At 33.7% G+C, this 16,955-nt stretch overlaps 1 protein-coding gene across 1 annotated transcript in view; it reads left to right on the forward strand.

The window, feature by feature from the left end:
- The window catches only part of AMPKalpha (AMP-activated protein kinase alpha subunit), a 265,316-nt gene that overhangs the window by 127,860 nt on the left and 120,501 nt on the right, over positions 1 to 16,955 (forward strand). Inside the window, exons 9-10 of the mRNA XM_090414193.1 lie at positions 6,482 to 6,587; positions 9,359 to 9,538. Coding sequence (XP_090270319.1) covers positions 6,482 to 6,587; positions 9,359 to 9,538 — 286 coding nt within the window. The remainder of the gene's footprint in view (positions 1 to 6,481; positions 6,588 to 9,358; positions 9,539 to 16,955) is intronic.

Below are 16,955 nucleotides of genomic sequence, written 5' to 3' on the forward strand. Positions count from 1 at the left end.
GGTTGGAGGAACTGGAGGGAGATGGCTGGAGTGTTATGTGATAAGAGGGTGCCGATCAATCTGAAAGGCAAAATTTATAGGACAGTAGTGAGGCCAGCTATGACATATGCTATAGAAACTGTGGCCCTGAGGAAAAATAACATCAGCAGGATGGAAGTAGCAGAGATGAGAATGCTTAGGTGGATGTGCGGTGTGACCAGAAAGGATCATCTGAGAAATGACTATGTCAGGGGAACAGTGAAAGTTACGAACTTAGGAGCGAAAATACAGGAGGCAAGGTTGAGATGGTTTGGTCATGTGATGAGGAGGGAGGACGAATATGTGGGAAGAAGGGTCATGTGCAAGGAAGTGCAAGGAAGGCGGAAGCGTGGGCGGCCAAAGAAGAGATGGAGGGAGCTGGTAGAAGAGGACTTGAAGATGAAGAACTTGGATGTGGTGACAGCCCAAGACAGGAAGGTGTGGAGGAGACTCATAACAAACAGTGACCCCACTTAAGTGGGAGAAGCTGCAGAAGAAGAAGAAGATTTCATCTGCCTTGTTTCTTACACTTCTTGCATTTGTATACAAACACAACAGCTCAATCCTGGATCTACAGCTAGTTTCACTGATACCACTCATTCAATGTGATCTCTCCATGCTCGACTGGGACCATTTCCCTCTCTGCTTATTCATTTAGAACCTTCTTCAATTCCAACGGTTTCCTCTTGATCCCAGGTCATCCCATTCCTTTCCTGTCTACACATGCTTTCACATCCTCTTGGAGAAAATGTTTTACTTGTTCTATAGGTTCATCATTCAGGATACAGTTGATGTTTTCAATGTTTCTGCCTATTTTCATTGTCTTTTTATTGCTGATTTTCATACCAGATTTATTACAACAGTTATTTAATTTAGTCAGGGAATCTTGCAGACTTGTACTGCATTTATTCAGAAGTATAACATCATCTGCATAATAAAGAGCTAAGATTAACCCCCCCAATTTGATATCAGATTTAATTCACTTTCCTTCATAATATGATCCATATCGATAATAACAGTGGAGATAATGTGCATCCTTACAGCACATCTGATTTTATTTCAAACTCCTGCTGACTTACAGTTTAAATAAAGACTATATATTACTTGATATAATGTCTCATTTATGTCATATAACTGTAGCAGTTTGAAGAGCTTTCCTCTTGGCAACTTGTCATATACCTTTTCCAGATCAACAAAACAAAATACAAATCCTTGTTATATCCTCAAAATTTCTCAACTATTTGTTTTAAAGTGAAAATCTGATCCTTACAACTCTATTTAGCTTGATTCCAGCTTGTTCTTCACCAAGTTTCCCTTTCACAATTTTTCTTAGCTGTTTCTCAAGTATACTTGCATAAATCTTAGCAGGAACACTCAGTAGGGAAAAATATCTCTGTAATTCTCACATTCAGTTCTATTTCCCTTTTTATAAATGGGTACTATGAGAGCTCTGCTCCAATCATCCAGAATTTGACTCTGACCAAGCCTTCTGAATTGTGTAATGCAGCTACTAGAAAACTATTATAATTCTATATTTAAGCATCTCTGGCCAAATTTCATATATTCCAGCTGCCTTTCCACATTTCAGGTTTTTGATAACTTTTTCTACTTCAAGTATGGATATATATTCTTGATTGCATTCCTGCTGAGAGTTTTCTGCCATCATACTGACATTGCCTGTTTCATTTCAAATACATCTATAATATCAGATAAAGCTATTCTAGAATATCTTTATCTTCAGTTTTTTCATGTCACCTTTATCATCTCTGATTCCTTTTACAGTACTTTTTCCTCCATTTCTATGCTTTTTGATAGTGTCCTCCAGAATATTTTGCTACCTTGCTGATATTTATTTTCTATGCTTTAATAAGGAAATACCATGAGCAGATATATGAATTCAAAATTATAATAACGGAAAAACTCACGTAAAATATATTTAATAGTAAAATTTTCACCTGTATATCACAGGCATCTTCAGTACATTTCTAAAGCTAATTGAACAATAACTGACAATTCCAAAGGGCACCACCTAAGTAGCTAATGTAAGATAACTAAAAAGGTCAATAAATTTCCTAACTTTAAAAAAATAAATAAATAATAATAATAAAATAAAAATAAAAAATAATATAAATAAAATTATATCTATCTATATATATACATACAATAAAAAGTTAGGAAAGATTAGTTGATTTATAAATTACTATCTCCCATAAAGGGGATAGACATAAACCATCAAGTTTGGAGAGTGGAGTAAAGTTTCACATGTTTCTTTATAAAGCCGTTCCACGAGGAACCAACTTTTGAGGACTCTTGTCTTTTTCCAATGAACTCTGTCTAGTGATGATGGCATGTTCTGCAAGTCCAGACTATTCAGGTTCAAGGTATTGAATATAAGACTGTGTTCTTCTAGCCGAATAGAGGCAGATCTTCATGTTTGTCCGAAATAAGATAATCCACAAGAGCAAGGAATCTGGTAGACACCTGAATAACTAAAATGTGGAAGCTTGTTCTTTGGAGAAGTGAGAAAGGTGGAGATTTTTCTGAAAGGTCAAAAGGCAACAAAAATATTCAGTGGTTTTAAAACTATTGCTATATGTTCACTAATGCCTTGTACATAAGGGATAAGAATGCGCATTATTTCTTCTATTTGAAGAGGAAGACATATTAAAACTGCTCAAAGCTCTTTTGATGAAGAAATTCTTATATCCATTAAATAAAAAGGAGGAACGTCTGAAGAACAAAAGGAGTGGACCCGATGAACCAGTTTTAATAGTTCCTGCCTTTTGACTAGGATGGCGATGAGATTCAGCATGGATATAATGGCCTGTATGAGTCTTCTTTCTATAGACTGAGAAATGTAGGTTTCCATCTGGTTGGCAAATAATTAAAAGATCTAAAAAGGCTAACTGCTTATTAGATTCTACTTCTAGTGTGAACTGGATCCTTGGATGAAGTGCATTTATGGAAGATTGTAATTTATAAATCAGCTAATATTTCCTAACTTTTTAATGTATGTATATATATATATATATATAATTTTATTTATTTTATTTTTATTTTATTTTATTATTATTTTTTATTTATTCATTTATTTTTTTAAGTTAGGAAATGTATTGACCTTTTTAGTTAACTTACATTAGCTACTTAGGTACTTAGGTGCCCTTTGGAATTGTCAGTTATTGTTCAATTAGCTTTAGAAATGTACTGAAGATGCTTGCGATACACAGGCGAAAATTTTACTATTAAATATATTTTACGTGAGTTTTTCCTTTATTATAATTTTGAATTTATTTTCTATGTTCTTACCATTTATTTATTTTTCGTTAAAATTGTCAAATCAGTAATTTTCTTATAAGTCCGGGTAAATGAATTAATTTGGATCAGTGGAAGTCAAACAGCGAGCCAAGTGAATATGATTATAAGCAAAGTGTAAAAATTCGATTGTAGCTTAAATATTAAATATTCCAAAGCACATTACATCGATTTTTTACTTAGGTTAAGTTTCATGTGAATATTGTAAAAAAATAAACTTTGTTTGTCTTGGTATAGTTTGTATTAGATGTTTTTGTAAATAACTCTTTTGAAGCTAACTGTATATACTGCTTTAATAAGAAAATGTTAGAGTGTTAAAAACAAAGGCAATGTTTTTGTTGCCGAAGCTGTGTACATGGTGGCATTAGAAAGATTGTTATTGAAACTTGTATGTATGAGAAAGGCTTGCAGGCTCTAAGTGTAAACATCTCTGAAATCAATCAGAAAGAGTTCAAACAACTTTCCAATGGCCGGCAACTTACAATCAAAAGAAAGCGGAGGAGAACAAAAGGCGAAAGGCGTGCTGAACTTGAAACTTATAATGAAAGACTCATACCGATTCTTTGGGGGTTGCCAAACTTCATGTGAGGTCTCAGAGGAGGCCTAATAAAAAGGGACTGAAGCAAGCAGAAGGGGTCCCGGTTCCAGAATTGCTGTCAGAGAGGAGGCCGCCAGAGAGACTGCCTGGATCCACGTTGCTTGAGAGAGGAGTTTCCCGCTTCCAGAAAGGAGCTTCTCGGTTCAAGACGTCACTAGAGAGAGAGAGAGACTATTTCTAGGCCGCAGACAAGGTTTCAAAATGCCGAAAGGAAGAGTTCCAATTGCCGGAGAAAAGTTTCCAGGCCAGATTAATGTCCGACATTCACCAGTGTGTTGTGTTTTCATTACAATTTGATGAATCAAACGACTTCATTGATATTGCTCAGTTGATGGTATTTATTCGCATGGTATTTCAAGATTATTCAAGTAAAGAAGAACTTTTGAAAATTATACCATTATTGGGAAGGACTAGGGGAGAAGACATTTGTTCGGCATTTGATGAATTTATGAAACAACACAAACTTCTGCTTTTTAAATTTGTGTCTATTACTACTGATGGTGCTCCTGCAATGATAGGTAATAAATCAGGCTTCATTTCATTATGTAAAAACTATGACAAATATCCAGATTTTTTAACGTACCACTATATTATTCACCAACAAGTACTGTATAGTAAAAGATTAAACACAAAAGATGTTTTGGATATTACATTTAAAATTGTAAATTCTGTTCGAGGAAAAGCCCTGCAACGGTGGTTATTTAAATTACAGGCAGATGATGATAGGGAACTTCTGTTGTACAATAATGTTCACTTGCTCAGCAGAAGTCAATTTTTAGAAAGATGTCTTGTTATTAATTAATGATATAAAAAATTTTCTTGATGAAAAAGGAGATATTTATCCATAATTGAGTGATAAAAGATGGTTGTTACACTTATCTTTTTTAGTAGATTTCTGTATGAAATTAAGCAATTTAAATTTAGAGTTACAAGGTAGAGATAAAAATTTAATTGACATGTTAAGTTCAATGAAAACTTTCCAACAATGCTTACATTTATTAAAGAAAAATATAAATGACCGCAAATTTAGACATCTTCCATATTTATTAAAATTTTTTGAACAAAATCAAGAAATGCTTCGCTAATTTATTCGTGAAATAGAATTAGTTGAGGAAGAAATAAATTAAAGATTTAAAGATTTTAATAAAACTGAAATGATTGTATCTTTTATCAATAATCCATTTCAAGAAAACTTGAACGGCACATGAATTTCAAATAAAATTAGTGGGCTGTTTGATATAAACCAAGCTAAAGTAGAACTTGAGATAATAAACGTTCAGAATAGTTTACATTTAAAATCAATAAACAATGAAGTCATTTGGAAGTTATGCACGTGAAAAATTCCAAATATTAACTGATATTGCATGAAAAATTCTGTCGTGTTTCAGATCAACATACTTGTCAGAATCCGCTTTTTCAAATATGACCGTCATAAAAAATCAATTAAGAAACCAAATTACAAATAATCACATGGATGATTGTCTGCAATTGGCCACTTCTTCATATCAACTTGACTATGAAAATACTGCAAGGTCCAAACAATGCCAAATTTCACATTAATTTTTTTTTTTAAATCATATTCTTTTAAATATGACCATCATAAAAAATCAATTAAGAAACCAAATTACAAATAATCATTTGGATGATTGTCTGCAATTGGCCACTTCTTCATATCAACTTGACTATGAAAATACTGCAAGGTCCAAACAATGCCAAATTTCACATTAATTTTTTTTTTTTAAATCAACCTGCATTTCCTGTAACTTGTGAGTTTGTAATCAATCTGTTGTTTTTTCTAACTTTGGTTTTCCAAAATAGAGAAATAAATATTTTATTCCAATATATATATATATATATATATATATATTTTTTTTTTTGTATTAAAATAATTAAAAGTGATAAATAAATTTTTAAATACACAAATAAAGTTTTTAGTTGTGTATTTGTTTTAGTTGTTTATTTGTGTGTAATCAAATATCAGGTTGGGGGAACGTGATCTATATAAGAGAGTAGATCACCGAATAACTTTTTTATAGAAAAGTAGTTCACGTAATAAAAAAGGTTGAACACCACTGACATATATCATCAGCAAGATAGGTTACCAATACCAATGTAGAATTTCAAATATTTATTATTATGAAAATTCTGAAACCTCTTGAACGCATTTGCTTCCTGACAGTAATCAGTAAATTAGAATATTTCTTGAACTAACCAATTTTAGATTTCTCCTTTTCTCCAGGAAGAGAAAGTTCACCCTGTTTATCTGTTTATTCTCATTATTCTAATATTTTATAGCTTATTGACATCTCATCAGAGAACAATTATAGAGAACACCTTATATAACTGCTTAATTTGCATAAAAAGTAAACAACTTGTACTCTTTATTAATTATTGTAAGATTGTTTTTTATTTGTAATTTATTGTAGTTTGATTTCACCCTTCATTAAGTTAGTTATTTAAGTATTTTTAATCATTTTAGCATGATATTTGTTTTGAATGTGAGTTTTATTTATTTGTTCATAAATTATTAATAAATTATTTATTGTTCCTTAGAAACCATGACTGGTTCAAGAAAGAGTTACCAGCTTACTTATTTCCCTCGCCTAGTGATGCAGATGCCTCTATTATTGATATGGCTGCTGTTCATGAAGTTTGTGAGGTATGGATGACAGTGTTTGATTAAATTTTAATTAAATGGCTTAATCAAGGTGTGTGTAGAATGAATTTTAATTTATGAAACTTTTTTTGGGGTTAAGTTTTGAATGTACACTTTTCTAAATATTTTTCATAGCTTCTTTTTTCTGTTGTTGTTAATACATGATATATCGGCTTCACTGATACTTTGCTTCATTATTTTTTAAGTTGTTGAGAGTGAAGGGGCATTAAACATGGTACTTGACTATATAAATGTCTTTTAAAAAAATAATATCTGGCTCTCTTTAACAAATCAAGGTAAATTATGATGCTGTGGTTATCTCAGAAATAAAATTAAATTAAAAAAATTTTAATTTTTATTGCTTTGCATATCTTTATGGGATGGTTTCCTTTCTTCATATTACTTCCATCAATTCCAGAGTACTGCAGATCTCTATATTTTCATTCATGTTCTTTCTTATTTGTGAATAATTTCCTCACTGACCTGATGACAGTACTCTATATTCCTTGTTTTCATTTGACAAACTGTTCAATCTTTAGAGTATGTTTCCTGATTATATGTTCCTTAGTCCACTCATTGTACTAATGTATGATAGGTGTCAAAAAGTAGTCAGAAATCTGAAATGTGGAATATCCACTGGGATAAAGTTTTACATTGGCTCTGTTAGGTAATTCAGAATACCTGATAAGTCAACTTCCAGTTAGAGTAGAGTTTTCATAGTAACTATATATAAAGAAGGAAAGTAAAATAATGTGAGAATTACCCTGCTGAGTGTTTAAGGTAAGATTTATGCAGCACACTTAAGAAGAGGCTAGCAAAAAAAAATTGTTGAAAAGAAATTTGGGTAAGAACAAGCAAGAGCAGAGGCACATTTTACATCATGTTAGTAGTCAAGAAATCAAAAAGACAAATATATATATAAGAATTTGTATGAGCATTTTAAACAACATCTGCATTCTGAGTGGAGAACCTACTGAACAAGTAAATAACTGTTTTGGCTGTTTAGTACAATTTTTTGTGAAGATGGAAAATTATAATAGATAATAAATAATACTAGAATAATCAAAGTTGGTATAGTGGGCAATCAGGTGGAATAAGTTTATATAGAATAGGAGAGAAAATAGCCAAACCATTAAACTAGTAGAATACAAGACAGTGTTCAAATGAATTTTAACTTATAGATATGAAGCTTTGCAAAAATCAGCTAGTTAAAGAATAGATTCTATGACATATCTGAGGAAAATTAGCAAACCCAACAGATGGTTATCGATGGTAGAATATTACAAACTTGATATCATTAGCATTCAAGATTGTGAGAGTAAAGCTAATCTGAGTCGGTTTGGTCACTTCAACCAGATGTGCAAGGAAAGGTTAACAGGTGTGTGATGTCATTAAAAGACTAGAGGAAGCACCATGATGTATAGCCAGCCTAGTTGGCCAAGTGTTTAGCATATCCGTTCTCCAGCCAAAATGCTGCAGATTTGAATCCTGCCATGGTCATGGATGTTTGTGATTGTCTGTGTGAAAATACTAGTGGTGATGGTGGGCAGTAGATGGTGTAGCTGATGTGGTTCGCTGTAGTTGGTGGATTGGGTGGTGGTGGAAATGGAGAGCTATAGAGTAGGTGCCCTCCCTTGATGAGTCTTTGGACTCCTTGGAGGTGTCAAGTAATAATAATAATAATATAGGTGGTAAGGTGTGCTTTAAATGACTGAAATGTAAGATCTGATTGATATTGGTGGCCTGACAAATAATAGATTAATTTGGAAGAACATTGCTTTTAGAAAGTTAGTAATGATGTAACTTAATTATATAGTACAGTTATAGAATCCTTAAGGGTACCTATCAGGAAATGATGTGTTGCAGAATGTCTGATATAATATACTGTATACAGATTGATTCCAATTGCATTTCACTATGAATTATTCCAGTTAAATGCCTTCTCTCAACCATGTATAAATCAAATTTTAAATTTTCTCACTCTGTTTATTTCATGTTTTAGTATGCTATATATGTCATCAATCTAAAATTCCTTATTTGGGCATTAAAAAAAAATTGCTGTTTTTTTCCATAAACAGGAAATTTTTATCACAAAACAAATTCAAAACACATACTGTAATTTTCTGCACATTTATTTACACAAAAAAATTTATTGGATCCTTGAATGTGACATAGTGATTTATTCGTATCTTTGCTACTATATGATGAAAAAGTAGGAGTTACAAAAGCACGATTATATTACAGAGCCATTCAGTTTTTTGTTGTATGTTCTATTTGTGAACAATAACTTAGGAAGTAGGGAGATTAGCTAAATATTCATAAGGTGATGTTGCCTACTTTTTAGTTGATTTTCTTATAAAGATGATCACTGAAAAAATAATAATAATAAATAAAATAAATGTAATTAGAACAAAACAAACTTAACATTTGAATTATATTTTATTTTCAGATTGTGCAACAAGAAATATAAAACTATATGTTGCTCTGGAAGCATGTACCTGTTATATTTTTTGAAGTGTGAAAAATTAGTTAAAGTATAACTCCACAAATGCCACATCATATTATTTGCAGTAAATTTATTTCTCTTGAAGAATTCAATATGTACTTGTTTGAGTTAGTGCAACGGAACATGTGTTATTTTGTGGTAAATATATAGAGAGAATTTTTTTAATGCAGATAAAATTTATTATAGATATAAAATATAAACCATCTATGTAAAGGTATTGAGTATTATTTACACTCTATAGTGTTAATTACTTTTTTTTTTCCTGTAGAAATTTGGTGTCCAAGAAAGGGAAGTTCACAGTGCTTTACTGAGTGGAGATCCTCATGATCAGCTGGCAATTGCATATCATTTGATTGTAGATAATAAAAGAATTGAAGATGAAACAGCAAAATTGGAAATTAGAGACTTCTATGTAGCATCTAGTCCTCCTCCTTCAGCACTTCTTGATGTATGTCCTTTTAAATTATTTTTAAAATTAGAATTTTTGCTTCTTTTTTTTCATATTTTCAAGATTTTTTTTTTTATGTGACTCCCACCCACTAAAGATTTTATATCCAGAGTACATTAGTATTGTGGGTAGACCAAGTTTCTTGTTTATTTTATTTACAGCTGGCTTTATGTTAGTACATATAATATTTGCTAATATTTACTTTAATTTCCGATTGAAATACAAAACAAAACTGATTTATACGTTACAAGTTTTTTGCTAGCTGTTAAAAACCAAAAATTGTGTCGATTATTTCTGCATAGAAAATCTGCTTAGATTATTTTTTTTAACAACTTGGAGGTCAGTAGCTTCTTATTAGAAAAATGTGTATAATTTACCAGCCAGATTAAAACTCTATCTTCTGCAGTAATACATCAAGCCAGAAACAGCCTTTGTTTCTCAGTTATAATTTTTGTGATGTCTCTAAAAAATCTACACTAACATTTGTTATAATTTAGAAGTTTAGCTGTTGTATAATGGTGAATCAGCACAGAGGATATGAATTTTAGGTGGCAGATGCTCTATATCAGCGACGACTTTTTTTTTTGCCTCTCGGCAATAAGCTTTCAGTGAGTTTACTAAACTCTCTTGTCTCTTCATTGCAGGGAATTTTGTGACATGGTAGTTATACCAATGAGTATTTGGGCTTAGATGCTTATTTAAACTTTAACTCTTAGGCCTCCTGCCTAACATTTAAGGCTTGCCAACAGCACCCATAGAGGGCACACCTCATAGGACTTTAGTCTTTATTTATTCTTCTCATTTCTTTTACTTATTGTTTCTTGTGTGTTTTTGTGTGTGTTATTACAATACAATTTTAACATTGTATTCCTAGTGATGTCTCTGTGACTGAGACAAAATAATAAAATTGATTAAACGTATTGTTTAATTATTTTTCTCATCATCAACATCAAATTATTCCCATGTACCCTCAAGGGATGTACAGGATATGATAGTACTACATGAAAAAATTTACATCATTACTAACTTCCTATCTACAATTTTCCTCCAAATAAGTCTGTTACTTGTCAAGACTCCAACATTATCAGATCTTATATTTCTATCGTCTAAGGCACTTTGTACCATATCAATCCACCAGGTTGGCAGAGAAACAAGTGTTCTATGCCAACCTGGCAGAGAACACTTGTTTTGCTAATCTTTCTTCACCCATTCTGTTTAAGTGACCATACCACCTGAGATTAGCTCTGCTAACTCATTCCTGGATGCTGACAACGCCAAGTTCTTTCCTAATATCCTCATTTTTTAATATGATATTGCCATTGATGCCATCTGTTCACGCCTATAATCTTTCTCAGGACTTTCATATCTGCGGTCTCTAGTCTTTGGTCAAGTGTTTTACTTCTGAACCAGCTCTCAGATCCATAAGTTAAAACTGGTTTGAACACTGTTTCTTGTATACAGCTAATTTAGTGTTTCAACTAATTTCTCTCTTATTCCATATGAATTTATTCAATTGACTTCCAACCATACCATCTTTGTTGATTCTGTTGTCTATTTCCATATTTAATTTACTATCTTCAGTAAAAATCATGCTTAAGTAGCTGAAATGTTTTACTTGTTCCACAGGTTCTCCATTCACAACACAGTTTCACAACACAGTTGACATTTTCAATGATTCTGCCTATTTTCATTGTCTTTGTCTTTTTATTGCTGACCTTCATACCATATCTATTACAACAGTTATTCAATTTAGTCAGGGAAGCTTGCAGACTTGTAGCAGATTTATTTAGAAGTATAACATCATCTGCATAAAGCAAAGAGCTGACATTAACATCTCCAATTTTGATATCAGGTTTAATACCACTTTCCTTCATAATGTGATCCATATAGATAATGAATAACAGAGGGGATAATGTACATCCTTGTCTCACACCAGATTTAACATTAAACCATTTTCCTGTACTTCCTTCAATTCTAACTGCTGACTTGCAACTCAAATAAAGACTAAGTATTGCTTGATATAATGCCCCATTGACATCATATAACTGTAGTGTAATGAATAGCTTCTCTCTTGGCACCTTGTCGTATGCCTTTTCCAGATCGACAAAACTTAAATACAGATCTTTGTTATATTCCCATGCTTTCTCAACTAATTGTCGTAAAGTGAAGATCTGATCCTGACAGCCTCTATTTGACCTGAATCCAGCTTGTTTTTCACCAAGCTTTTCTTCCACAATTCTTCTCAACCGTTTCTCAAGTATACTTGCATAGATCTTGCCAGGAACACTCAGTAGGGAAATACCTCTGTAATTCTCACATTCAGTTTTATTTCCCTTTTTATATATGGGTACTATGAGAGCTCTACTCCAATCATCAGAATTCGTCCCTCTGTCCAGGCTTTCTGAACTACGCAGTGCAGCCACTGTAAGACTTTTATAACATCATACTTCAGCATTTCTGGTTGAAGATCATCTACTCCTGCTGCCTTTCCACATTTCAAGCCTTTGATGGCTTTTTCTACTTCAAATATGGATATGTCTTCCTGACTGCATGCCTGGTCAGTGTTTTTTACCACTCTGCTGTCGTCACTACTTGTTTCATTTAGCAGTTTTTCAAAGTAATTACTCCATACTTCAAGGATATCTTTTTCTCCTGTTTTCATGTCACCTTTATCATCTCTAACTGCTTTTACAGCACTCTTTCCTCCATTTCTAAGTTTCTTTAACAACCTCTAGAATATCTTACCACCTTCTTGATATTTATTTTCTATGTTCTTGCCAAAGTCCTCCCATGACTTTTGTTTAGCTAGTTTTACACATTGTTTAGTTTTCTTAGATTTGTCTCTGTATTCTCTAAGAGCACAAGCTGACTTATTTGCCAGGAACTTTTGATATGCTTTCTTCTTTTCCTTCACTGCCTCTTTAACTTCCTGTGTCCTCCATGGAGTTCTAATTTTTCTATCCTTGCAGACAACTTCACCCCATACCTCTCTAGCTGAATCAATCAGGGCTTTCTTTAAGACTTGCCACTGAATCTCCAAGGTTTGATTCCTGTTCTCAAACTCTTTCATTTTTTCTTCAATAATCTTTGTGTATTTTAGTCTACAGTTCACATCTGAGAGCTGCTCAACTTTTATTTGCTTTAAAACTCTCTTACATGTTATTCTTTTCAATATGAAATTCGATTTTATCCTGATCAAGACTAAATAGTGATCACTTCCAATTTCAAATCCTCTGTACACTCTGGTGTCCTGCACCAGGGAGAAAACATCACTGTCAACAATAACATAGTCAATGAGACTTTTCTTATTCCTTGCCTTTTCTCTCCATGTGAATTTGTGCACATTTTTATGTTGGAACGTGGTGTTAGTAATAACCAGTCCATGTCCTCAGCAGACATCCAACAGATATTTGCCATTATCATTAGCTTTGCTCTTTTCTCCAAATTTTCCCAAAATATTTTTGTATGTCTCACAATCATTTCCTACTCTGCTATTTAGATCCCCAACAAGGACCAACTTTTCCTTTTTCATTGTGTCAGTAGCTTTTTCTAAAGCCTCAAAAAAAATTCCTCCACTTCTAACTTAGTATAACCTTCTGTGGGACCATAGGCACAAATAAGTCTCATTGTCGAGTTCCCCATTCTCATATTTGCCCACATTACTCTACTTGAGACTGACTGCCATTCAAGAAGATTAGCCTCGTATTTTGTGTTGAATACTATGGCTACTCCTTCTTTACCTTTATTGTCATTGCCTGAATATAACATTTTGTATTTATTGCTCAGAAAGATCTCACCAGTTTTGGTCTTTTTTGTTTCAGTCACCCCTATTATGTCGATCTGGTACTTATCTAATTCCTCAGCTAGCTCCATTTCTTTGCCATTCAGGCTTCTTATGTTGATAGTACCGATCTTTAACTCTGGTGATGTTGAGTTGGGGTTTGTTTTCAGATTTGTTCCAGTAGCTGACTTTTCTCTGTTCGCCCTGGTTCCCTGGCAAAAACAATGGGTGCCTTATTCAACCGGGCAATGCCCCGGCCGGCATGAAATTTTGTCATGTTGTACCATCATTTTGTATATTGGTTTAAGCCAATAAGAATACAATTTGGTCGGCTAAATCCCAAATTGCCAGCCCATCCTCGTTCGTTCAGTATCCAAGTAGATACCCAACAGGGTGCACTACGAGAAGGTGAGTATTGGACATTAGGTCAGAAGCCCTGGTTGGTTCTCTGCATTCCTTTAAAGGCTGTGTGGAGGTCTCCTCTCAGTTATACAGCTTTCTGTAAATTATTCCATTAAAGTACAATATGAAGGTACTCCATGCTCAAGAATAGGTTATCCCTATTCTTGAGCAATGGAGTAATCAAAATTTTAGAAGTAAATTTTGAAAATTCCAGTTGCTTGTTTTATTAAATTTTATTAAAACTGTTTATTCCAATTTCAATTGGCATAATTCAAAATCCGTACCTTGTTTTGTGTTAAGTTGAGTTGTAAATAATAATTCTCAGTTTTTCTGCTAGATAAGAAAGTATATTATTATTATTATTATTATTATTATTATTCAGGCCTCCATGGAGTCAAAAGACTCATCGAGGGAGGTCCCTCCTAGGAAACACAAAGTCTCTATACCAATTCTTAAACTCATTGACCGTTCTCGCTCTCACCACTCTATTAGGCAATGCATTCCATGGTTCAATCATCCTCCATGCAAAGAAACCACCCCTCACCCTCTTTCTCACAGTTATCTTTCGTAACTTCCAGGGATGGCCCCTTGTCATGACTCCTTCCCGCTGTTCAAGCAAGTGAAAGAACTCCCCAGTGTCAACCCTACCACTTCTCAACAGTTTAAAAGTCTCAATCATATCACTTCTCCTTCTTCTCTCCACCAAACTCTGCAGTCCACACTCCCTCAGCTGATCCTCATAACTAACAATGTACAGTCCTGAAACCATCTTTGTTATCTGCCTTTGTACCCTTTCCACAGTTAATTTTTCCCCTTCAAATCCTGGGGACCAGATCTGAGAACAATAGTCTAAGTGTGGCCTGATCAGAGTCATATACAACAGAATGATAACCCTTTTATCTCTGCAGGTCAGTGTCCTTCCCATTATTGCAGCAATCCTCTGTGTTACCTTCACTTACCTTTGTAATATGTCCCCTAAATTTCAGCTTTCTATCAATCATCAACCCCAGATCTTTTGTCTCCCCCTACTTCCTCCAGTTTAACTCCTCCCATAGAGTATGCAGCGTCCCATCGATGTGTCCCAAACCTCAAGACCTTACATTTTGCTGCATTAAACTGACACTCCCCTCCCCCATTTATTTGCCCATCTATCTAGCTTATTCAAATCCTCTTGCAGGGCTACCACATCTGCTCTATTACTAATAACCCTTCCCAGCTTCGCATCTTCCGCAAACAACTGAATATCCCCCTTGCAATTCACGGACAATGTCATTGATATAAAGGTTAAACAATATAGGTCCCAGTACTGAGCCCTGTGGAACCTGACTTGTAACCTTCTGCCTCTTTGGCATTGCCCCACCATACACAACTCTCTGATACCTATCTGACAGCCTGTCCTGAATCCAGCTTATCATGTGGCACCCTGTCAAATGTCTTTGCTAAGTCTAGAAAAGTGGCAGTATATGCCTTTCCCTCATCTAATGCTCTTGTAACTTTATTATTTGACAATTATTATTATATACAGGATCTCATGGAGTACAGAGACTCATTGTGGGTGACCCAGACTAATTATTATACACAAATGCTATCATACCTCTCCTTAAACTCATTCACTCTCAGGGAACTCAAAAACTAATTCTGGCAAACCATTCCATCATTCATCACTTTCCATGCAAGAGATCTGATCTGCACACCACTACTAACCACACTCTTACACAATTTCCATGATCCCTAGTTCTTTGACTGTTTGTTATATATTGAAATTTCTTTGGATCAATTTTATGTCTCTTTTAATATCTTAAAAGTTTCTGTCATGTCCCTTCTTTCCACCTATCAGCTAAACTTTGTAATCCACAAACCTTCAACCTACCCTCATAGGGAGCATTCCATAAACCTGTCACCAGCTTAGTCACTCATCTCTGAATCTCCTCTACCACCTCCTGGTCCCTGACAAATCCAGGCGACTAAATCGCGTAGTAGTCAAGATGCAGCGTAGTAGCAAGATGATAGGGGAGTTATTATCATAGCCCGATAATAACTTCCCTATCTTAACTTGTTAGCATGTTTTTCAACATTCAAGTAATCCTTTGAGCCATTTTACCAACTTTTGTGATATGTCCTCCGAACTTCAACTCTCTCTTCACCATCATCTCCAAGTCCCTAGCCTCATCAATCTCCTGCAATCTAGTACCATCAATATAATACACTGTATGCATCCTTTTCTACCCGAAGTGCATAACCTTACATTTTGCAACATTATATTGACAATCGCCCACAATGCCAATTTATTTAAATCATTCTGCAGAATATGCACATGATCTTTATCAACTATTGCTCTCTCCAGTTTTGCATCATCATCATCATCAACAAACAACTGGATATTTCCTCTTAAATCTTTCCTTATATCATTGATATACAAATTAAAGAGTAGTAGCCTACAGAACCCTAAGGTAGTTTACTAGTCACTCATTCCCCTAGATTCCACTCCACAATATACGACTCTTTAGAACATATTGAAATGGATATGATGCTACTAGCTTCATATCCATTTCAATTTGCTCCAACTTTTGTAATAGTTTTCCATGTAGTATTCTGTCAAATGTGCCTTTGCAAAGTCCAACAGTATCATGGTATACTATTTCCTTTATCTAATTCTTCTGTCACTTTATTATAAAATGTGAATAAGTTACTAGGACCTACCATACTTCCCACTATAGAGCAAAGCTTCTTAAATTTTTTCCACTCATCCCTTTTCTCCCGAGAAATTTTTATGCAGTCTTGGGTATGTAGTATATAAAATAGGTATGCAAATTAAACATTTCTTGATAATAAGTCATAAAGAAATTTATTTTAAAATAATTCTTTAGTATACATATAATTTTACCATTTATTAAAGACAAAAGCAAATTTGCATACTAATGAGATGCATGTGCTTGTTTATTTTTACATAAAGAATTAAATCTTGGCTGAATATTTGATACTGCAGGACGTAGGGCATCTTTAATGTTTTTCAGAGTTGATCGATATTTTGATTTTATAATCATCAATGATTATAAAATCAAAATATCGGTTATATGAGATTGCTACTTCACATAAATACGTAGTACAAAATGGCAGAAGTATGTTTAGGGCCATTTCAGAAATTGTTGGAAATTCTGTCCTAATCCCAAGCCAAAATTCATTTAATGATTTTTTAGGAAACTCAAGTTTTAAATCTGTGTCTTGATAACTCGG

The sequence above is a fragment of the Typopeltis vanoorti genome, chromosome 24 (genome assembly GCF_054136105.1).
Source record: "Typopeltis vanoorti isolate ZY-2024b chromosome 24, IOZ_Tvanoo_1.0, whole genome shotgun sequence".
NCBI lineage: Eukaryota > Metazoa > Arthropoda > Arachnida > Uropygi > Thelyphonidae > Typopeltis > Typopeltis vanoorti.